Source organism: Opisthocomus hoazin, chromosome 1 (genome assembly GCF_030867145.1).
Source record: "Opisthocomus hoazin isolate bOpiHoa1 chromosome 1, bOpiHoa1.hap1, whole genome shotgun sequence".
Taxonomy (NCBI): domain Eukaryota; kingdom Metazoa; phylum Chordata; class Aves; order Opisthocomiformes; family Opisthocomidae; genus Opisthocomus; species Opisthocomus hoazin.
The window spans coordinates 154,168,177-154,192,683 of record NC_134414.1 but is presented as its reverse complement, the minus strand read 5'-3'; the positions used below and the strand labels follow the sequence as shown (position 1 = coordinate 154,192,683).

At 42.4% G+C, this 24,507-nt stretch overlaps 1 protein-coding gene across 1 annotated transcript; it reads left to right on the top strand.

The window, feature by feature from the left end:
* Window position 1: 1 nt before the first annotated feature.
* Window positions 2-21,018, top strand: TTC38 (tetratricopeptide repeat domain 38). The gene is made up of 14 exons (XM_075442226.1): window positions 2-90; window positions 3,186-3,263; window positions 3,732-3,813; window positions 4,176-4,347; window positions 5,332-5,505; window positions 7,454-7,529; window positions 8,691-8,810; window positions 11,804-11,863; window positions 12,977-13,015; window positions 13,862-13,943; window positions 14,879-15,044; window positions 17,810-17,969; window positions 18,261-18,334; window positions 19,137-21,018. The coding sequence occupies exons 1-14, from the start codon at window positions 67-69 to the stop codon at window positions 19,228-19,230; spliced, it is 1,401 nt and encodes a 466-aa protein (XP_075298341.1). The 5' UTR covers window positions 2-66; the 3' UTR covers window positions 19,231-21,018.
* Window positions 21,019-24,507: the final 3,489 nt, after the last annotated feature.

Sequence of the window (24,507 nt, the reverse complement as noted above, 5' to 3'; positions counted from 1 at the left end):
CCCGCCCCCTCGTCCTACGGGGGCGGGAGGCGCGGAAGTAGCCGGACGGCAGGAACGCGGGGGGTGATGGTGGCGCTGCGGGACTGCAAGGTGAGGGCAGGACTGAGGCGGAGAGGAGCGCTCTGCTCCGGCCCCACTCCTGCTCCGGGCGGGCGGGAAGGGGCGTGTAGGCCTTGGGGAGGCCCCGAGCTCGGCCGGGCCGGGCTGGCGGGGGGAGCGGAGCTGAGCCGAGGCGAGCCGACCTGGCCGGGGCTGACGGGGGGCGGGTGCGGAGAGCCAGCCCCGGTGCGGTGAGGCCTCTGTCGGAGCTCTTCTCCCTTAACCCCCCCGGTAACCTGGCACTCGGGGTGGGTTTCAGTGGGCTGGGGCTGCTGGTGGGGTCTGAAGGGAACGAGTCGCTGCGCCCTTCACTCCCACGGAGGGAGCAGGCTCGGGTCTGAGCACGTCTGGGTCTTGCTCGCATTGCAGCCTGGTGCCACGGGCACTCCGCTGTGGGACTGGGAAGCGGGACAGGCCTGCTTTTAACTCTACACCAGCTTCGAGTCCAAGGGTTCAAAACCTGTCTGCAGGAGCTGGTTATTGATGAGTCATTTGCTTGCTTTCTTCTCGATAAAGTTAATTCTTTTTGTCACTCCGCATGGTTTTTGGTTGATTAGGCAGGGGGACGTAAAAAAAGTCTTCAAGATCTTGCAAGGGTGCCGTAGGCTCATGAGCGCCGGAGGTCTGGAGGGCTGGCGCTTGAGTTGCAGAGGATTTTGCAACAGCAACCCACAAAGCGCGGAGATTCTTCAGAGCCAGCTGGGGTTCTGGCAGAAACAAAAACACAGATAAAGTCACCAGATCCCGTGACTGGACTCTGATCCTAAAGCAGGAGAAAGGGCAAGGCTTTGGTCTCGCCAAGAAGCAGTAAGAAGAGCCAAAGCCACGGTGCTCTCCTCCAAGGAGCACTGCAGACAAGAGTCTGCTTTGGAGTTGGAGAGGAAGGTTGTAGGAAATCAGTGTGACAGAACTCAGAGGTAGCTTCTGTGGAAATGGGAGGTGGTGGTGGTTTTACAAACTCCAGGCTGATTTTTACCTACTTGCACTCTCTCTCTTGTGGATTTCTAAAGTCGTAGTCAGATACCTGAGCACAGACAAGCCCCAAGACAGGAGTGTTCCAAGTCTGGGCAGGACCATTTGTGTACAACCCAGAGGACAAGGGGTACTGGCTCCTCTGTGCTCCCTGTAGTTCTTTGGCTCTTGGCTGGCAACGACAGATAAGCTTTAGGGCAGATCTTTTATGTCTGTTAGGAGTCAGCAGCTGTTACGGGGTGGTTCTCTTGTCCCGGTGCGCTAACAGGAGGCGTAGTGGCATACGTGATGTGATGCAGCCTTGCTGCTATCTTCCTGTTGCCAGAGTGGGAGTCTTCCAGCGAGGTGTGAGTTACCTGGGCTGTAGCCTTTGCAGAGCAGAGGCTTTCTAGAGTGGATGGAAACAGCATGTACCTCAACTAGATCAGCAGTGTTCGTAGTGACGGATGCAGGACTTTTTTTTACTAACCCCAGTTCTGTTTTTTCTGGTGCTTTTGCACAGATGTTTTCATTCCAATGAATCTTAGTATTACCAAATCTCCTCAAAATGGGGTGACACTTTCTACCTGGCAAGTACCTTGAGCTGTTGTGCGAAACAGGCAGGGGCATAGAGAGCTGCTTCAGACAGAACTTGTTTTTGACAGCTAATGGTGGAAGTGGTTTGTGGCCTATTTTGCAGGGCACCTTGAGTAGTAGCCTGTAAGTAGCAGGCCTAGCTTTGCTGCCCTCTTGACCCTTCTCTTTACACTGTTTCTGGATATAGCATGGACTGTAAAGAAAGCCTGTTATTTTACGTTCTGGTCTAGTCTTTCAGGCTTGTAATTGAACATGCAAGTGCTTGAGCTGCTGGAATGTGAGCCTTTAATCCAATCACAGTGGCAAAGCTTTAGGATACTATTAGCAAAAATGTCTTTGCCTGGTTACTTAAAATTTTTGACAGTTGTGTCATTAGAACCAGGAAGTACCCGAAAGTGTAAAATGAGACAAACTGACTTCTTGCAGCATCCACAAGGACTAATCTCCCATTAGAAGTGGTCTGAATTGGCTTGCCTCAGGTCTTTTTTTATGTCTGTGTGCTGGAATAAAAGTGGTGCTGAAGTGATTGGGGCAGCTCCTCAAATGCCTGTATTCTTGAGCAAGAACATACATGATGTGCTGAATGTAAGCCCGTGCTTGAGAAGTCTATAGTCTTAGAGGCAGTGATGAGTGCAGTACAGGAATGCTGAGTGGAGAGTGATGAGTAGAAATAAACTCAAGTGTTATTAAAAATATATGAATATGTTGGCAAGGGAAGCACCTCAGGTTATGAGATGACAGGCTTTGTGGTTTTGTGGCCATCCTGTGAGGAGGGAAAAGACCTGCAAGCAACTAGAGATTACATGCCCGTTTGCTGCAGGCACCCACAGGAATAAGTTGGGTGTTTAGAAATAGGCATTGGATTTTTCGTTTTGTTGCCCAAGTTACTTAAGAGAGCAGTCATGGAGATAACCACGAACCAGGGTGCTGTGGCTGCTGCAGCTTAATTCCACCATTGAGTAAACTGCACATCTGCCTAATAAACTCATTTTGTTCTCCAGCAGCTAGCCAGGAGGTGTAGCACCTCAGTCAGTGTTACATAGCTTGTTAAGAAACTATGGCAGCCTGATTCTGTTTTGTGTTTTACTTTTATCAGATGCCTATGTTCTTCCTTTTTGTAACGCTCGTGTACAAGTCTGTGGTCCAAATTCTTTCTTGGCTGAACTCCAGTGACTTGGTGGGTTTGATCTGTCAGGCTGTTTGGCCTAGAGGTTACTTAAGGTATTGATTTCAGTTATGAAAAACCCTGGGTTTTGTTTTATCGTGTCTCTGCTTCACATGAGGTGTGTCTGCAGCAGAGGGACTAGCCAAAAGTTGAGTTGTAATGAATTAAGAATGGGTCTCTTGTTATGAGGCGCATAACCCATCAAGCTTTTCTGTTACACTTTATAATTTGTTGCTTTTTTCTTTTTTCTTTTTTTTTCCAAAAAAAGCATAATTGATGGAGATATCAGAACACCATCAATTTGAAAATCTGTTGGCTTAGTCTGGAAAATGAGTGTGTAAAATGAGTGGGTTTGTATTTGTTTGTTGTGCAGGCCTGGCAGGATGCTGGACTTGTCCTGTCCACTACCAGCAATGAAGCCTGTAAACTATTTGATGCTGCGCTGACCCAGGTATGACCAAAAAGCGTAAGAAAATGTGATTTGAAGGGACTTGTGCATGAAACAGTCTTTGCCGTAGTTGGTGTTTAAATTTCTTAGCAGCTGGGAGAGCCTCACAATCAGGCTGCTGCAGGAGTTCAGTCCTTGGCAGGCAGCACAAAACCCTTGAAGCAGAGGGCTCTGCCGGATGCTGCAGCTGTGGGGAAGACTTCAGTCAGCGTGCTCATCCTGCGTGACGTGGAAGAATCAACCAGTCGACATAAACCACATACAAGTCCACGGTTATTAGTTCTGCTGGTGGCCAAACTACCTTAAAGAAAACAGTTTCTCTGGTTTCCTGCTATGCTAATCCTATCTGAATCCAAAGTTTGTCTTTTACTCATTTGTCTTGCTTACTTTTGGATTTTACATGTGTGGGAGAACGAAAGGAAGCCAAATAATTTCAGGGATTCCTTGACCCTCTCTCTGTGTCTCTTACAGTACGCAACCTGGACCAATAATGAGAACCTTGGAGGTATTGAGGGGTGTCTCTCGAAGCTAAAAGCAGCAGATCCAAATTTTAGTAAGTATAACCTTTAATTCTTAGCATGGAAAGTTCTGGATAATTCCTTGTGTCTTGGTGTTTAACTTACTGTAGATGAGTTTAGACAAGTGGGAAGTCTTGGGTTACACAAGTCCATAAAACTTCTTCAGAGTCCAGAGCATGCTGGGATGGTTGTGTGTGGGTTTTTTTCTTTTCATTTCAAGAATTTTTAAACGGCTATTATGAAAAGCCTGTAAGAACTTAAGGCTTACAAGACTTCCTGGACCCCTGTGAGTTCAAGTCTTGTTTCAAACAAAGAAAGAACCCCCCCTCGTGTTTGTGTAGAGATGAATTACCAACAATGCTGTACAGCTCAAGCTGTCGTGTGCTGTTTTTCGTAGCAATGGGACATGTCATTGCCAATGGTTTGGAGCTGATTGGCACGGGGAGTTCAGTGCGGCTCAACAAAGAGCTGGACAGTGCGATGCGAACGATGATGACGCTTTCAGAATCACAGCCACTGACTGAGCGGGAGAAGCTTCACGTATCAGCGCTGCACATGTTTGCCAGGGGGTAAGCCCACTGTCGTCCCATTCGAAGGACTGTGAAGAGTTTTAGCCACCACAGGTGGAAGAGGGAGTTGGGAGTAGTGTTGCCTGGCATCAGCTGACATCTAGCAAAGGATCAGGGTGAGATATCTGTGGTTGTTCTTGAATTTCTCTCTCCAGACTGTAAGCGCTATGACTAGTTAGTGAGCAGCACCGTAGCAGGGGAAGTGTTGTATTGCCACCACTTTGTGTCATTAAGCACTCCGTATTTTAAACCTGTCATAGATCCATCAGTGGAATATATGGTTTAGAACTAGGAAACAAAGTATTTAACTACAGTCAGGTCCAATATAATATGACACAGACTTGGACCCACAGAAGAAGAGTTACAAACAGACTTTTCTTCTCTCTGTTGTCTCCCTGTGTCAAAAACTATTTCTTCTGTAAAACAGGGAGATAGCAGAGTGTCAGAAGTGCTGTAGAGGCTCGCTGTTTCATTCAATATGATGAATTTATGTGCACTGCAGCAAGTATGAGCTAGTGATTCACTTTCATTGTTTATTTGTCACACAAAGAGGTGAGCATGGATTTACCTCACCTACTTCTTAGCAAAGGTGGAAGCTACTCAAGCCCAGTTACTATAGGTTTGATTCCCACTAGAGGAGAGGGAAGGTGTCTGTGTGCATGTGAAGTTAGGTTGGTTATGATAGTCTCCGTAAAAACTGTTCAACCCGGTAGGAAGATCTTTAGACTTATGGTTTAAGCTTGTTTCATTTTCCTTGTGTGTTACAGTGACTTGTTTTAACCCAAGGACATTTCTTGCAGCAGATTTCCCAGAAGGTGCTCAGCTCAGTGAACATAATGCCATTATTACTTTAAAAAAGACTTAAGAAATTCCTTTGAGGGAAAAAAAAAACCAAACAGTAATTTGATGCATGAGTTTAGAACTACCAGTAGAGGCAGGTATGTGTGCCTTGTCTCAGCAGTCAAAATAATTTTTTATTTCTAGCCAGCTTCCAAAAGCTTGTGATCTATGGGAGCAGATTCTGCAGAGCCACCCAACTGACCTGCTAGCCCTCAAATTTTCCCATGACACTTATTTCTACCTGGGATACCACATGCAGATGCGAGATTCTGTTGCCCGCGTTTATCCTTTCTGGACACCTGATATTCCTTTAAGCAGGTGGGTCATACTTAATTTTGAAAATTGCTCTTTATCTGGTGTGCACGTGGTTTGTGGGTTTTAAGTTCAGACACATCTAAATAACAGGATCTGTTGGAAACAGACATGTAGACAAAATCAAAGGCTTAGAAGTGAATGAAACCTGACCACAGCTGCAACACCTCTCCTGTATCCCTGTTGGTGAGCTGTTCTTTTTTTTAAGTGAGCTGTGGCTCAATTAGTAAATTTTGCTGCCAGATATAGCCCATGGCATGTAACACACAGGACAAAATCATGTCCTTACTGAGGGCAGTGGCAAAACTCCTTCGGGCTTTTATGGGTCCGGATTTTTACTTGAGGCTCACATTGTGGGCGATGGAGCACATCAATGGAAGGAAGAAAGGAGTTGTAACTTGGAATACCAAAGTGTAGATCTGAAATACAACTTTGGGATATACCATAACAGCTGGTGTAGCAAAGACTGACAGTAAGGCAGAATTTTAAAAAATGTCTTTAGTTCAGTCCTGAAAGTTTCAGTTTCCCAAAGTTAGTTCAGGATAATCTGAATCTATTAACAAGTGAAAAGCTAATAAAAACTAACTTGGGATAATTTCAAAAATTATTTTTAAGATCTGTTAAATTATTTGAAAGCTTTTAACTGTATGTAAAAATCAATATTAGGTTATAGGTCAAGACATACATTTAATGTGTGGAGACAGATGAATAGATGATCCACAGGCAACCATAACTTTCTGAATATTTTTTGAATGTTGCCATATACCAATGCACTGTACCTCCATATCCAGAACAATCTTGTCTCCTTCCACAAACACTGCAGAGAACGTAGACTGAATGCTAACATAACAGTGAAGCTAACTGAGGTACCCCGCAATCTCACGGCACAGAGGGTACTGTCAGGAGCCTCATTTTCCAGCTGTGTTACCTCAGCTCAGAATAATCTAAGACCCTTAGTTCTTTTTAACTCCAATACGCTGGTTTCATTTGTTGAGCAAGTAAGACAACTTAGCAGTTTTGATGGTATTTTTATAAACTTCTCTAGACACAATGCTACAAAAGTGCAGGTTGTTGTCCACCTAATTGTACAGCAACAGGAAACACCTATATGCCAAGCATTTCTTGAGGTATAAAAACCTGACAAGTACCCCATGTCCTCAGACTTACAGGCATGTAGAGTTACATGTGAATTGGTATGCTGGCAAAAGAACCCACAAAGTTTTATTCATCTCGATCCATTAAATAAATCAGTTGCAACATATCCCACACGTTTTAGTAGTTCCTTTGCCTTCATAGTTTAAAACCAAAACCCCAGCAGGTGTTTTGAGAAGCAGAAACATATCCTGTGGTATTTTGCAATCTATGAATCTGCAAATATAATAGCAGTTAAATATTTCTTAAAATGACTGCATCAGGTATGTGTGTAAGAGCACGTAACATCCCTAATTTTCCTTTACATTGGGCCTTTATGGCTTAATGGGGATGCTTTACAACCAGTTTTAAAGGGCCACTTCACACAGAAGAACTGTGCTACAAGTTTGTGGGCACTGGAAAAAGTGCAAAAGGCTACCCTCGTGTTGCCTTGGAGATGCTGAGATAACTTTGGTGAGAGCACTGTCTTGCTTCCAGCCTTTTAATTCTGCATCTTGCAGCTGTTATGGAGATCAGCAAATTGTTCTGTGCAGCTCTTAATTCCAGCTTATCCAAAGATGTAAATGTCAGTTCTCAAAGCACTGGTGATGTGCATCTTGTTACTGTTTCCCATGCTGGCGTCTCTGGGCCTCTCATTTCCTCTGAGAACTAGCTGGTTGTTCTGTATGCTGCAAGCTTGAACCCTCATTGTGACTTGCATTATAAGGACTATTTTGAGTTAAGCGCTGTTTCTAATCTGTTTTTCAGTTCTAGATTAAATCTAGTTCTAAATGGATGACACTGTTTTTCCCCTTTTGCTTAGCTACGTGAAGGGCTTCTACTCTTTCGGACTCATGGAAACAAACTTTTTTGATCGTGCTGAGGAGCTTGCCCGTGAGGTAAACTGCCTGCTATTGGTGCTGAAAGGTTTTACACTTCTTAAACGTGGTCCCAGTCTCTGGGTGGTGGTTGGCGTGAATGCCATGAACTGGCTTTCTCCATCATCCCAGCTGTTAGTAGGTGCAGCAAAAGAGATAAAGCTCAACATGGAAACGCTCATGGAGTTTCATAAGGGACTATTGATAACTATTCCTTAGAAAGATTCCCACATCTGTGCCATACCATACCACGGCAGTTTCATGCTGACTGTGTTTTTTTCACTTGCTTATGAGCACGCCTTGTCAGATGATGTCTGAACAATCCTGTGAAATCCACATATCATCCCATCTGCTGTTTCCCCCATGTATGATTGGCTGCTTACTCCTATTAAAGAATGTGGGATTGGTTTGCTGTAATCTGCTTTTGACAATCCATCCTGTTTTGGGTTCCTCCTCCTTTTTTTCCCAGATGCTTGTTCCTGGGTTATTGAACAATTAACTGTACAATGTTCCTGGGGATCAATATTAGCTGGCCTCTTTTCTTTTTATGAAGGTAGTAATTATACTTGACTTTCTCCAGTCTGCAGGATTATCTCTGTCCTCCAGGAGTCAGATACAGTTGATCTCTATTGGGTGTTTTTGCCAAACTTCTGTTACATCAAATTGCTGAAAGTGACAACAAAGACTAAAAGTTAACCTTTAACATTTACTAAGTTAATGACTAACCTCACAAAATGCCTAAAACCTAGTGGGAATTGTTGGAGCAAGAAAGAAGAATTTGCTGAATAATCGGAGCTGGGCATGTTCTTGAAGAGTTGATTGCGTGCAAGGCACTATGTGATGGAATATATTGTGCCTGTGCATGCAGTTCTTTCATGGCTGATATTGATTTGTGTCTGAAATAAAATGTCATTTGATAATCTTCATCAAAACCTGCATTTTAGTGTTTTGCAGGTGTGCATCTCTATGCAGTAGAAGCTGAGAAGTAAAGTCAGCCAGTAGACATTTTTTATCTTTTCTGTCCAAATGAAACTTCCTGGCTGTGGTTCGTTGGAATGGTACAGGGATGTACTTAACATGCAGCAAGTAAAAAGTAGTCTTTTGTTTCTGTATCACCAGTGATAAATATTGTTATTTGCAAGTCTGTAAGCTTCATCACATTTTCCATTTTTTCATTCATAGGCTTTGGCTATAAATCGGACAGATGCATGGTCTGTTCATACTATAGCTCATGTAAATGAAATGAAGGCAGAGGTGAAGAAAGGGTTAGAATTTATGAAGGAAACGGAAACCAACTGGAAGGTAAACATTCTTGTAGCATCTCTGTAAAAGCTCCTTCTAGGTCTTTATCTCCTCTCCTGATTCCTCTGCATGCCATTCCTTCCTATCCACAGACATGTTACAAGCAGTGCAAAGTTTACATGTTAGAAGAAACGATCACCTGAGGTACCATTACAGGCTACTTTTGAAGCAAGAGGCAGGAAAACCCAGCATATTATGGGGGATGCATACTGTCGTACTACAACCGCTGAGATTACAAAAATGGCAAACATATCAGTAGGCCAGGATTCACACAAAGTCTGTCCTCTTACACTGCCTTACTTTAGCTAGGAGGATTGTAATAAACACTGCTTTTCAACAAGGGTGGCGTTTGTGCACGTGTAGTTTCTTTTTCCTGGTGGAACTGATTAGGCATTTTGCATCTCATAAAGACATGGCCGTAGCAGACAGGTGAAACATCAGATGTGAAAATTGTGATTTGTTGGTATGGGATTTATATGTATGTGTTTTATTGTGTGGTTGTAAAATTAAAGTGACCACTGGTATTTTCACAAACTTTTTGCTTAGACAGAGGTGAGCGCTGAGAGTCAGTTGAGGAACCTGGCTAAATTTCTTCATGGGAACCTAAGATGAAGTGCAAAATGACACAGTCAAATCAAATGTTGTGACTCGTAGAATATTTGTTTGCTTCTGGATGGGGAGGGATTTTTAAAGGTCAACTGTAAAGAAAAGAAAATTATGCTTTTTTTCTCTTCTCTAGTGCACTGAAGTTACTTTATATATCCAACATATTGAAGTATCTCTGAGAGTATTGAACAGGTTAATTAGTCTGTCATGTGGTCCTTTGCTCTCAGTGAAGCTTGATTTTTATTTGGGGTGGACAGCATGTGGTTTCCCAGTGATGAAGTATGTTCTATTCAGAGCAGAAGGCTGTGACTTTTGAATTTGTTAGAACCTGCAAGAGTCTGTTTTAGAGTCATCCGAGCTGACCGTTTCACCTCACCCAAAGAGCAGGGCTGGATGATGAGACTAGGAGGACTGTTTATTTTGCACTTGTTTCTTTTTTAAATGAAGCATTTGGATGCTGAGCTTGAAAGTGCAGGCAAAAAAACCCTTGTTTGAGGTTCATATCTCCTTTGCCAGCAAGTATTTTGTCCTTTAATATATTAGTTTTAATGAAACAGTGATGCAGGGGACTGCCAGTTAGGGTGATGCTTTAAAAAACCCCAGTCAGTGACTTTTGGATCGATTTTTGAACTATTAAAATAGTTGCATGCCTCTGTGATCTATACTCTTTGTCCAAATAAAATAAAGCGCAAGATCAGTGAGTAGTAGTGTCTTAATGTACCTTCATGACTGACCCGGTATAGTTAAGGTTCGTAACAGCTGGCGTTGTCATAATGATAATGTATATAATCACTTCTTTTGTGCAATGTTTTTCATCTTAAATATCATAAACACAAAGCGCTAAACTGTAAGCGTATGAAAAAAACCGGTCTCTCCTAGGGCTTTATTAAAGTTGCTTGTATTTGGCCTGGTGATTTGAAATTTTTATTTATTTTCTTTTAATGACCAAGATCATCTGTCTGTACTGCCACGGTAATCGGGCTCCTGTTGCTTTTAATTTATTTTCCTCCTTTCCAATAAGAGGAGCAAAGATTTTGCACAGGTTTTCTTTACAGAGTATTTAGTTTTATTTGTTCCTCCACCCCCCAGAAAAAAACAGATTCCTTTTTTTTTTGTTAAACGTATATTTCATCACAAAATCAAAAGGGGATAATTATCTTACCAGAGGGCACCTCTCTGCCAGTGCTGTTTATTATTAAGTGGCAATGCTTTTTCTCCTGAGTTGCTGTGGTGAGTTTCCATAGACTACTTTTATTTATATTTTAGTTACCTACAAACACCCTTCTCCTTCAGCAATTTAATCTCATTCAGAACTCAGAATCAGCAGCAGTAAAAAGGTTTTGTTTTATTTAGTGAGGTAATCCCATGTTCTTTTTTGTATGGCATTTCAAACGGTAGTATGATATTAAACTTGACATTATCAAGTTTATGCCAAGCACTTAACTACTTCAGTCGCTCAGGTTTGGTTTGTGATTTAATATTAAACAAGTAAAGATTATCAGAATGTTTATCTTGGCACCATAAAGCTCTGGCATTCGCTGGGAACCTTTGTGCTTCCTGAAAGTAGGTGTTAGCAGTTGTCACCATGAAAATGAAGATGCTTTTTCCACTTGTGTGAACATGAAGTTAAACTACAGCATTGGGAGAAAACGGGAGGAGAGGGACAAACCTTTCTGGTATTTTAATTTTCCCCAAAGGATTATGGAATCATATTCCTGTTTGCCTGTTCTCAGTGCACTCACGGAAATGAACTGCAATGACGACGTCTTGAAGTGCAGAGTAGGGAAGAGCATTTGAAGTTGTGGTGCCAGGTGCCAGCTGAAAAGGACAGCGCAAAGTTGGTACAGTCCCGCAAATACTCGTCTCATCCGATGAGCTGCCAGTGTGTTTGGTGTCTAGTGCAGCTCCTCTAGTCCCTAGTAACACATAGGTTTAAGAAGCGATTCCTCTCTGCCCGAGATAGGTGTCTGGATGGGTGGGATGAATGGCTCTCCTAAGGTGGGTATCTCCTCTACCTATTCAGGTTGCTTTAGACAAGGCGCCTACATTTTAGATGTGACAAATTTTACTCTTCTTATAGATGTGGGTTTTTTCCCAAGGAAAAAAAAAAAAAGTACTGGAAAAGAAGGAATTCTGAGACATCCAAGTGAAATTTTTCTCTGGAAAATGACGTGGGGGAAACGTCATTTTTGAGGTATCTCCCTGAATAGCTGCAAGGACAAATCTATCAAATGAGAAGGTGACTTGGGCAGCCGATTTAAAGTTCTCGCCTCTTCTGTCTCATGAAATACTCAGTTTTGCTGAAGAAGGAATCAGAAATCTGACTAGATACGTTTAAATGGAAAGTTATTTTGTAAATAATATTTTCTCTTCTTTTTTTTTTCCAGAACAGTGATATGCTTGCTTGCCATAATTACTGGCACTGGGCTTTATACTTCATTGAAAAGGTATGAGGTATTTTTATGTAGATGTTTTATAGTCCAGATAGGTCATTCATCTAATGCTATTTAAAAGGCAGTCCTAACATTTATAGGGTTTTTTCCAGCTATTTAAAGGGATGTTTTTTATAAAATAGCACAATCCCATTTTTACAAACTAGTCCTTTATTGCAATTATTTTGAGAAGTTTTAATTACATTGGTCAGAGTTCCAGGATCTTTGTTAGAATTTTGAAAAATTGCTGTGAGATTATTGCAAGTTAAAGTAGTCTCACTAATTACACCTGGCACAGTTATTTGAGAGAAATATTAACTTTGATCTCTAATTTTCAGACAAAAATTAGACAAAATTCTCTTCAAATTCAATACTAATTTGCTGGGCCAAGAATTCCTGACTATAAGAAAGAGGTAGTAAGCTCTAAATTTGGTCACCAGTCTTACTAATTATTAATGTTATGAATCATATTATTGACAACCTTTAAAAGTGGCTGCAATTTTACCCAACCTGTCAGGTTGCAATGATAAATTTCCTTGGATTTAACAACGCTTAGCACTTGTGGGGTTCAGTTCAATACAAATACAAATACGACATTATGAAGGTGGTATACTTTGGTCAGAAAACAGAGTAACTTGCTTGCGTTTGGTATTATTAACATAGAATGAGCACAATTCTTGGCAGTAGTCTAACAGCTGGTTTATTTTGCCACCTTCTATCTATACAACGTTTTTGTCGCCTGTTTAATTATTTTTCTTCCTACCTCTTTGCATGCATTGTGGGATGCGCTAATTTTTTGCAAAAATCCCTGAAGGGAACATTATAATGAGAGGTAATACCTTGTCTTTCTCCTTCATGTGAAATTTATACCAGTATTGGTACCTATTATTAAACAAAACCTAAATGTACTGATTATTTTGCCCAATAAATCCTGGTACGTCTTGGACTCCATTCTTTCTTTTGATACCTCGATGTTTCTGTCACTCAGTTTGTTTTGATCAAGTCATGAGGCAGTTGTGAGGTAATATTATGACACCTATTAATTGTGTGTATGTCTTTGGTTACTACCAGTCACTTGTGGGTGTTGTATCTGAATGTTAATCATGCAGTCCTTGTTTGCTTTTACAGGGTGAATATGAGGCTGCTTTGACAATTTATGACAATCATGTGAGTAGGGACCTTTTTTCTTTACTGAGAATGTGCTTAAGACGGTGATAAATGCTTTTTTCCTTCTGTATGAGATTGAAACGTATCACAGTGTGCCATATATGTATGTAGATAATTTACATCTGTTGTTACAGTTCTTTAGGGAAACTGTTTTTCAACAATTTTGGGTACAATGCCCAAAAGGCTTGTGTGTTACATTGTTCAAGCGTTTCCTACACTTGTGCTTGAAAGAGCTACAATGGTACCGTTGCGACTGTTTTCCATTCTGTCCATGTTTATTATACATACTTTTAAAAACTTTTTGTAATAGTTTTCCTATAAAGTCAAGTTACCTTTACAAAGAACTGATTTTGCATGTCAGATACTAAGTCAACAGAAGCAGGTCTTTTCATTCCTATCCAATTATAGTTCTTTACTGTCTGGATTTCAAAACAATCTTGGCAAATAAGCAATACCAAATTAGATAGGATAGCAGATCTTTGTAAGGGTTATAAAAATAATGCAAGCATGAAGAAAGCTGCTGGGCAGACTCCTCTCTACTAACCTTGGCAAAGTGAGGTAATATTTATGGCACTATTTTGGAAAAAATAAAATACCTTGGTGACTCTCCATCCTTACTGAGTTTAACTTCATAACAGGAAAAACAACACAAATGAAGCAATTTAAGTGTTTGTTATTGCGAATTGCTGTATTCAGGAAAGATGCGATTAGTGCTAGTGCAAAACAGGTGTTTTTGAATGAATAAAAAGAGAAAATTAATTCTGTACTGTGACAATAAGTTTGATTATCTGAATAAGTTCCCACTAGCACAGCGGTTGGGCAGCTCATGAATACCTGTGATTACAGATTGCTCCCCGGTGTCTGTCAAGCGGAAACATGCTGGATGTAGTAGATAACTGTTCAATGTTGTACAGGCTTCATCTGGAAGGTAGGATATCCACCTGCAACTCTGTAAGGGGAACAGTTTTCTTTTTGCCTCCCCCCCTCCCCTGCCTTGTGTGTTGGAGAAGTGTTTAAATATACTTACAGAGCAAGCATGGTCACTTGTTACAGAAGAAATCTTCTGTTACAGAAGAAAATTCCGCTCTTGAGAAACGTCTCAATGTGAAATTCGTAATGTCCATAACCTTTATTCTTCCCAAGAGCTTTGGGTTTTTTCCATGCCAGTATGGTATTTCATTCAGCATAAGCTAGCATAGGTCACACATTTATTTTCTGATAAATTCACTTCTGTTGTCCCTGGAGATTTGAGGCTGAATAATCAAGTACATAAGCCTTTAAAAAGCTGTAGAGCTTCCTTGAAGTAAATTTCATGTTAGACACTGAACTTTCTGTTTTGATATGATTGAAATAGCTAGTACGTGTGTATTAGCCTCTGGCTTTTGTGTACTCCCCTAACTCAGTGGCATTTCTCCTTAACTTTTTTAAGCTAATTTATACACTAGGGTCCATGAAGGGGGAACGGTGACAGACAGACAGACATTATTTTCATAGTGTTCTGCTAAAACACTAGTGATGCATTGGGTTTGTTTATGAAATCCATCTTGTCACTCCGTTTTTTGATTGCTACAGATGGTTCATTGTGAGCATCAACTCCAAAAAGACGTGAGCAATCTCATAATAAAGCCAGAACCTCTCATAATGCAATCTAGAATATTGGTGATAAATTACTGACAGTCAATAGACTCTTTGCCCAAATACAGCAGGCTGCAGCTGAGCGTTGCTGTATACATTTTGCCACATCAGGGAATGTTTTCGTGCATTGAGCAGGAATGCAGTTTATGCTGGGTGACTGAAAGTATATTGCAAAGTCGTGCTTTAGCGTGTGGTATTTGTATTGAGAAAAATATTTTTTACTCTCAGGTGTAAAGCTTGGAGACAGGTGGAACAATGTTCTCGAGCTTGCAAAGAAGCACACCAAAGATCACATCCTTCTGTTCAATGACGTACACATCCTGATGTCCTCACTTGGAGCCAAAGACCACAAAACTACTGACGAGCTTTTATCAACTCTTCAGGAACTTGCCAAGTAAGCAAGTGAATTCAAGTATTGTAGTCAATAAAAGTTTTGTCCTCTCAGCTTCAGCGTGATAATGTCCCTGGCTTGCTGAAGCACTGCAACACGCTCTTCTCTACTTTAGCATGTCACTGGGGCATGTCTGGTTTAAGCAGGCCAATCTCCAGTTAGGAGATCCCTCTAATTATTTATCTTTGGAGTTAATGTTTAGAGGGTTTTCTAATCTTGTTAAGGAGAAATCACTTAATTTTGAGGTCATAGACATGAGCTAAACAGATGCTGTCTATTTCCTTGCAATGGGTTCACACTAAGCTATGTTACATGCAATGAATAAAAATATTTCACCTGTATGTTAGTAAGGGCATTCTACAATATATGTCAGCTATCAGTGGTGCTTCTTATTTGCTCTGGTTTAAAAAGTTCTTTAATAATAGAGCATGAGTTGGTAGTGATATTCTACTAGCTACAGTTTGATGTGTTGTGAAGTACCTTTGCAGGAAATTGAATTTCAAGTACTGGTAAAGTAATAATAGAGAATATTTTAATTTCAAATTAAATTATTTTAATATGTAAGTATTTAATCTAAACAATCTTTTTTCATGTTCTCTTATGTATTAAACAACTGTAAATTGCCTTGATTTTTGAAGGGGTTGTATGTAGATGCTTTAAATGCAGTTTCTTCCTCCTCCCCTGTTTTTCCTCTGTTTCACCATCTATTGCTTCCCTTGACTTAAAAAAGAAGGAAGGAGAACCTGACATTGTCACTTTTTCTTCCTGCCTATAATACCCATCAATCAAAAATAATAAAAATGTATTTTTTAAGAATGCTTATGAAAACAAATAATTGTCAAATCAAGCCTAACCATGTCTGATTTGACTGAAGTAGGAAATGGCGAATATCTTTTGCGTAATGGTATAAATATATGTAAGTGTAGATAAAGTACGTAAAACTGCACACGCCCACCACTTATCCTTTCATCCAGTGCTTCCTTTTGCCTGTGTGTTCAGCCTTTTGTAGTAATACAGCTGCACATTTTTAGTTGTAGTTTGAGGTATTATAAAGCTTAATTTTATTATCTGAGAAAACAGACTGTGAGATGAAGGGATTATATTACTGATGGGATTAATGGATTAATTTGTGTATCACAAGAATGTAATAGCTAAATGATACCTAAGATGCATTTTGTATGTGTTACAAAAGGAGTCATAAAACGTTGGCACGAACAACAGTCATTCTTGGCGTTTCATTAATATTTTTCCCAAGCCTTTGCAATTTAAAGTTGACAATAATTTTTTTTTGTACGGTATTCCATGGTGCGCTCTGGTGGTTGGTATCCCACACTTACTTCCGTGGGTGGAAATGTTAGTTAATGCAGCAGGTATATTGTTCTTCATGAATCAATACTTCAGATCAGTTGCAAGAGAAAGGGAAAAAAAGAAAAATCAGTCTTCCATATCTGTGCATTTTCTCAGAGAGCTGGAGCAAATGTTTAAATGAAGATTTCATCATTTTTGTCATTAACTATCTCAAACTGCTTACTTAAAATGCACATTTGTTGTGCACTTCTAGCTTTCCAGGGTGGCATGTTTTGCTTAAGGGACGAAAAACACATAGGGCAACACTGCATACTGAAAAATCAACATTGACCTGGTGCGAGAAATGGGAAATTTGTAATACTGACTCAAGAAGGAGAGCACAGTGTGCTCTGTGTTTGGTAAATTTAAAGTACTAGTGCAGGAGTGTGACTCTCAGCTGTCATTGCAAGCATCTAAACAGAAGCCAGTGACTAAGGTTCCTCAGTGTTAGAGATGTAATTGGAAAATTTACAGAAAAATCTGTTGTAAACAATGGATGGAATTGATAGCATTGAATTGTGTACTGTATTCTCAGGAATAATTTGTATTGCTTGGGATGGGAAGCCCTCCTCTCCTCGCATGGCCAGCCAGCCTTTTGGCGCTGAAATGTTGCTACCTCCAAGGCCTGATCACTGTCAGCTGCTTCTGTAGCAGTGGAAAAACACAGTTCCACATTGTCCCGTGCAGTTACTGCCTGTGGACCAAAGAGCTACAGTTTGGTTATTTGTATTTTTACTTTTTTTTTTTTTTTAATATTGTCGAGGAAGCCTGCTAGAATGTGTATGTTCTTCTGCAGGCACGTTGTCATGCTATATGCCTCTTCCACCCTTGGACGGGTTAGGATGCAAGCACTAAAAAAGAACAGAAGAAAACCCCAAACCTTACGAGCTCGCTAAAATCCGTTGCTCTTTGTGGGCCTGAAAGCACCCTGGCACGGTCAGGGTGAAAGAGCAGACTTTGAGAGCTGTCGCTGGGAACGCAGGTCAGATGACAGACGGTGAGGCGCTGCGCTCTGTGGCAAGCTGTTCTGCAAGGTGATTATTGCAAGGGACGGATTGCCGCTTGGGGCAGAGATAGGACAGTCAGAGAACTAGCAGTAGGATGTTCTGGTGACAGCATCAGAAGAGAAACTGCAGTTTTATCGCTTTTCTCACTAAAACTGTTTATCACAAAGGCAGGAAGGGTTGGGCTCGTGCCTTTTGTGGCTGTATTCAGAAGAATGAAAACTGATTGATTGACCAGTAACAAAAAGGTGAAAGTCACGTAACCACACCAAAAGATATCATCTAAATAATGTACTGGAAACATCAGGCTTTGTACAGCACAAAAAATACTCTCTCTGCAGGCAGGGACAGACTGGCACTGAAATATGCATATTTATAACTTGACTTATGGGAGCTGACCACTTTCTTGTCCTGCAGAGCACCTGGTGAAGACCATGAGCTTTCCTTGGCTCCTAGGCTGGGGTTGCCACTCTGCCAGGCTTTTGTGGAGTTTGAAAATGGAAATTGTGATAAAGCTGTAGACCTGCTGTACCCAATCCGTTATCAACTAATCGAAATAGGAGGCAGTAATGCTCAGGTAAAGGAGATCAATAAAAGACTTTTTGATGCAACTTAATCCTCTTTCAGTAGCCTCCATGTAGGCACTTACATTATTAACCACACTTTCTTCGCAGAAAGTGAAAAGCTAAACTGTGCTTGTGACTGAATCCTGTTGGCAAACACTTATTAGCAGTGTTAGCTATTCGGTTTTCTCTCGCTGCTGTTTCCTTCCTCAGTGGTTTTAATAATTTGGGAAACAAGACATTGTAACCAGCAGTATTTTGTAAGTTACTTACTACTTTGTATTTTTGATGACTTCTTTTTTCAGAGAGATGTTTTCAGCCAGTTATTGATTCATGCTGCTTTAAATTCTAAATCACAAGCCAAACAAAACCTTGCCAGGTGAGTATTTTTCCTGATAAATGTTTGTGGAAATAGTACTGTTACTAAAAGTAAGAAGCATCGAGTACGCTCGAGTCGAGAAGTTAAGGCTAAAATTAAATGCAAGCATTTGTGTTAAAAGTAGCAACACTTCACTGAGAAGTACACTAGCTTCCAGTTCCGAAAGTACACTCTTGTGGACTGGGTGAGTGATCTGTATTTTTTTCAAGGGGAGTTGGTTTTCAAACGGTTCTGTCTTAAAATGTGGCCTCCTGCCTGTTGATCCATCTACTTAACGGACTGCAAAACTTCTGTCAACCGCTGAAAATCAGGTCTGTCCTAATGATGACGTCTGCTTTATTGGGAAATAAGGTTTGCAGAGTCTGGTGCGTGAGCCTTACTACAAATCACAAGAGCCTTGTTTGGTAGAAATCGTGGATGTTGCTTAGTCACTCGTGTCGAGTTCTGTGGAAATGTCTTGGCTGGGTCTGCCTGTGCGCTTTGAGGAATGGATCCTCGGGACAGTAGGAAGCCTTGCCTGTTCCCCTCCTGAGGTCTCTTTGAAACATGAAAGTTAGATACAACATCAGAATTATTTTTCTGTGCACTGTGATCTCTGGGTGCTCGTTTTTGGTCTCTGTCAGTGCTGAAAACAACGCTGTTCTGCCTAAACTTACGGCCAAGTCCGAATGTTTCCAGTAAGGGAAATCTGCACCTCAGAGCAGGTCTTTATGTCCTGTTTTCTCTGCTGCTGGTGACCTTCCAGGAAAGCTGATGTTGCACTCATGATCTTCCCGTTTCTCTCCTACTTCTCCTTTCCCAGGTGCCTCCTGAGAGAACGTGATGAGATGAGACCAAATTCACCAATGACGGAGCGGCTCATTAGGAAGGCAGCAGCCGTTCATTCTGTGGCATAAGTCTTTGCTCTGTGCTTCAGCAGAAATGCAGTAAGCTCACCAATCATAGTCTGGGTGGAGGGGTGCTATGCTGTAAACCGCACTAGAGATTCGTGGTACCTAAAAGTACTCTCTAAGTCAGGGATCCAACAATGATTTCCTTAAAAAAATATATATATATATATATATGTACACAGTTATTGTGTTTCAGGAGGTTGTATCTTAGGTGATTCCACAGGAAAGACGATCACCTCCTGATAACGCACAGTTTTCTGAAGCATCCCCAGCACTGCTTTCCTGGTATATATTCCTGAAAGTTCTCTCTGACTCTGATTGTGTACAGTACAGTAACAGAGCCTAGATTTCAGTCATTCAGCAGCCAAATTTCTTTGTTAATATGTTAAAGAATCAGTAAAATGCACAGGTAATTCAAATGGACCCTTTAAATGTAGCTAATAGGAAAGTATGGGGCTAGAGCCAATACAGGCATAAACTGAATTCCATATCAAGCTTCCAGTCCATTGAGGCGTGAGTCACAGGCTCGGGCATTATGGATCTGTCTGCGTCCAGAATCTTTCCAGGTGCATATTTTTAAACTCCCTCTTGTAAAATGTTCAACTTTTTCCTTTCAATATAGCACCTCAGAGCTTTCCGAAATTACTGTGTGAATGAAACCAGACAAGAGGGATAATAGCTGACTGCAGCTATTCTAACACGGGTACTCCCTTGGCACTTTTAAATCTCTCAGGAAAAAAAAAGGAAAAAGGCTGGATTTCAGCTGAAACAGTGCAGTCTCGGAGTGGTCGCTTGGCCTGGCATCTTTGTGCTGACCTGAGTTCTGGGAAAGTTGGGCCTTGCTACCACCGCAATAGCACAAGTCCTACATGTTAGCAAAATAGAATTTAACACCAGCGTTAAAGCATGCACTGGACAGAGGTGCCTCAAGATCAGGTGAAGATGGGGAGGGAGCTTCTGCCCTAGAAAGAGCACTGAGGGGAACTGACAGAAAGTCACAAGTGATGTGACGAGCTGTGGTGCTGCAGAATAGGCGTGATGGTGCCTCTGGGTTCCTGCAGCATAGCAGAGCTAACAGGTTATCTTGCAGAACAGTACAGAAAATCCCTAACGAAGGAAAAGAGGGTATTTCAAACCAAAACCGAACTGATGCCTCCTCTTCCTGTACTCTTCAACTGCCCAAGCCCTGGCTTTGGCATCACATCTGCCATGGAAGTGCCTTGCTGCCACCCTTCCTCCCCCAGCCCTCACTCGAGGAAAAAATAGTTTATTTTAAAATCAGTGATAATTTGGGAAACCAGAGAAGGATGTTGCATCCTTGCCTGCAGCCTTTTGAGTCCTGTGGGCAGTCCCAGTTCCCTGTTCTTCAGCTGCATCACTGCTTTATCTGTGGCTGATTGGCTCACTCTGTGCTAAAATTATACTAGATTTTTACTATTTTAATCAGTGCATTTCAAGCAATGACTTCAGCCAGATAAGTTTTTACTCAAAGAGGAATATAACAAGTCTTACTGGGGAACAAAAACCTGAGAAATCTGCTGGCTGTTTATGAAGCGTGTAGTTTATGTGATCCATTGCTACACAGAGTTAAGAACGACATTTCTAGTACTTTTGATATAATGTGATTATATAAATTGATATATAATATGTGATGATATAAATTGATTATAATATAATTGAGAATTTTGTCTGCTTTGCATCAATACATTCAAAGAAAGTGTATGACTTATTTGCATGTGTGGATCAAGCTTTTAAATGGGTGATTCAGCTTAATTTAATAAACCTGTAACAGTACACGTTGTCTTTGCTTCCGTGAATGTGAGTAGAAGGTTTTGCATTCAACTCCTACGTATTTTATTTTGCCCATATATGAGAGCTCCTGATTTTCTGCCGTATCTTCCCCTTTTTTTTATCTAACACACTCAAACCGTTGTGTCTTGCTTCACCATGCTATGCTGAATTGTTTTCAATTACCATTATGGAAAATAATTATCAAGCAGGTAGCTCAGTGGGAAGAACAATAGGTGAGGAAGAACAAGCAGAGGAAGAACTTGACCAAGGATGATGCTGACTGCTGGAAGCTCTCCTTTTTGTACCCAAGCAGAGCAGCTGAAGAACAGTTGCTACAAACTTTATATAAACGTGTGCTGCTCACAAAGGAGGCACTGGATTGGCAGAGGGTGTGCAAACACACACACACGTGCCTGGATGCTTGTGCTCTGTCTTTGCCGTGCCCGTTACAGCTCGCAGGCCGTTCCTCCCAGCCTCCGTGGCACTTCTTTTTCTGGACTAAGAGGGGCAGAGGTGATGGTCCTTCCTGCTGCGCGTCAGAGTTTGAGCCTGGGCTGTGACTCCCCTGCCAGCATTACATCAGGAAACATCTACTTTTAACTTTGATGGTATTTTTCATCGTCCCCAGAGAGGCTGCCAGGGCACTACCCCCAACTTTACCAGCCTTTTCCGACCTGCGTGCCTAGTCATCTGTGCTGAGCCCCTGCGCGCCGCCAGCTCCGTTCCTGCTCCAGCTTCTGCGGTGCTGGCGGTTTGCCGTAGCTCCGTGCTGTGAAACGGGGAGCTGGGGATGTGCTGCTGGACTTCGCTGCTGTCAGGCCTGGTACTGCAGCAGTTGTAAGAATTCTGTTAACGTCAAGCAAGCTGAATCAAAAGGTTCTTTAGAAAGTCTTTGCTGCAGTGGGTCGGGCGCTTAGGACCCTCTAAAAGAATTGTTTAAGCCCCACCTGGGTGAGGCTGTTGATGAGAGCACGGCTGTCACCCATCTGCTGCGGCCTGGCCTGGGCTCCTGCCACGCAGCCCCGAAGCCCTCCAGTCCTGCAGCTGCCTGGTTTCAGCGGTGAGGAAAGCGTAGCACAGCATCGGCGGTATCGTGACCAGCTATCGTAGCAGGCACATTGGTTTTGAGTCCTTTTTGGTTTTTGTTTCCAAATCAAGACCAGATTTATTAACCCAGGGCAAAGCATGTTTTTTGGAAAGAGTTTTCAATCCGTGTTTTCCTGATAGAGGCATACCTATAGATCTTTTCAAATACAAAATAAAGGCCTCGGGAACCTCTGCAAGCGATAGCTTCTTTAACTTCTCTGCATGCACAGCTGCTGACCAAGCCCTGCGGAGAGGATGTTGTGCCTACCTGTACGCAGCCACCGGGCAGTTTTCAGGCCATGCCAACACTTGGCATCGGTGAGCGAGCTTATTCCGAGGCCTCGCGTCGCCTTCCTGAAAAACGGCGTTGCATTTCTGTGCAGGCTCCCGCTCACAGCTGCCTTGGCGACGTCAGACCCCAGAGAGCTGCCGTGCCAGAGCTTACTCACTTCTTCAGAGCTGTCGCCAGCATGGCATCTTTCTTCGCAGAGGTGTGAACGTGCCGGGAAGCAAACCGAAGCCCCAGAGCCTTGTGGGGGCTGGGAAGCTGTGCTCCTGCCCTTCCCATTGACTCCCCCTTTAATACCTGCAGGGGTCTGGGCGGGGTGGAGGGAGGGGAGACAGCTAACCCAGCTGCTGGGACTGCATCTGGCCTGCGCTTCACCGTGGGCAAGTGAGCTGCTTGGCACCCCAGCTCACAGGGGTGGACTGGAAAAAAATGGTATTCAGAGGTAAAATGCAACAAGCTTGCTAAGAATTTTTTTTTTTTTAATATAATTTGCAGCAGCGCTGCTCATAACACATTCTGTGATGGTGTTCTCTAAACTCCTTCTGTGTCTTGGAATGTGAGAAGTCGTTCCTGCATCAGTTTAAGGACAGGAACAAAACAAAGGCATTGAGAAGTCAAGAGCAGTGGTGTCTGTGCTCACAAATACCCCCTCTAATGCCGTGCCTAAAAGAAGGTGCAGTTAGTGGATTAAACACAGAACGTGCCCTTAGCAAATGCATTTTCAGCCTTTTCTGAACAAGCTTGCTCTGCACCAGATGAATTCCCTGAAAGCCATTCATCAGATTACAATATAAGGCTTGTGAATAAGGCAGGTACAGCAGGGCAGCCAATAACCTGCTTTTAGCCAATCCAGAAATCTAAGAGGAGCATCAGCAGTGACAAATCCAAGTGCTACTGTCACACATAGGCTCTTTCGGACAAAAACGCGGCCCACAAGCGGCAGTCTCAATAGGCAGTGCTAGGATTGCCAGAGAAAAGCAGGTAGGGTTTCTGCTCAGAGTCAGGAGGAATGGGAAAAAAAAAAAATTGCTCCCAAAATTCCACTGGCTATCATGAAAACACACTTGGAGTTGGTTTTACCTCAAAGCTGGCTTGTTATAGCAACAACTGGAACCAGAATTCAGCCCAGTGGCTACGCAGCTGCCACACAAGACCTGCTTCCTCTTCTCGCACACATGGTGCCTTTTCCCAAGCTCAGAGGGCAAAAGATTACCCTCAGCCTGCGGCAAGCGCAGAAGAAGCTGAGGTGCCACTACGTGGGAGAACCATTTTTACTTTACGTTCCATCCTCTTGCATTCAGAGTATGTTTTTTCCAGCTTTCCTCCCTCTTCAGCTCAGTTCCCCAGGCTGAAGTGCCTGTCTTCCTTCCTTCCCTCCCTTTCCCTTCCTCCCTTCCTTCCCTTTCCCTTCCTTCGTCCCTCCCTCCCTCCTTCCCCACTGACATCCCGCACACCCAAGGGTTGCTCCCCACCCAGCAGCACCTCCTGCCAGCCCTCTGGCAGCACAGTTTTGACGGCGTGAAGCACAGCACCGGAGTTCCCGTTTCTTCCCTTGTCCTTCCTCTAGATTCTGTGTTTTGGACTGGCGTTGTCAGTGTCTCACTGGCAGTCCCCACATCCTTGCCTATCGTGTAGCTTACGGGGGCAGGGGGAAGTGCAGCACTACAGTGCTGAGGTCAGATTCTTTAGAAGTTACTCATCTGGATATTCCAAAAAAGTACATCCTTAGAATAAGTCAGTACCTGACTACTTCTACATATTACAACCAGTAGTTCTGCTACTACTTCACCTTGTTCTTTCCCCTTGTTTTAGGACTTTAACAACTGCTCAGAGCAGATGTTTAATTACATGAAATCCAACCAAACTACCGCAGCACTTGATGGTATGTCAGTTAGGGAGTTCATTTACAGAATTATTCTCCACGAATCAGACTGGATTCCATCCTTTGTACTTAGCTAAACATCCACACTAAAATGCAAAACTACATCTGTGCAGTTCCCCAGGTCAGAAACACAGAAGAAGGGGAGACGCTGAGCACAAGTATTAAGTGGTGAGTTCACTACGTCTATTTAGTTGTGCCGCAAATTTACATACAAACTGCACGCTAGTAAGCAAAA

Coding starts and splice junctions, on each gene's coding strand:
- TTC38 (XM_075442226.1), top strand. CDS start 67: ATGGTGGCGCTGCGGGACTGCAAG. Junction 13,944..14,878: donor GTACAGGCTTCATCTGGAAG/GTAGGATATCCA, acceptor TTTTACTCTCAG/GTGTAAAGCTTGGAGACAGG. Junction 17,970..18,260: donor TAGGAGGCAGTAATGCTCAG/GTAAAGGAGATC, acceptor TTCTTTTTTCAG/AGAGATGTTTTCAGCCAGTT.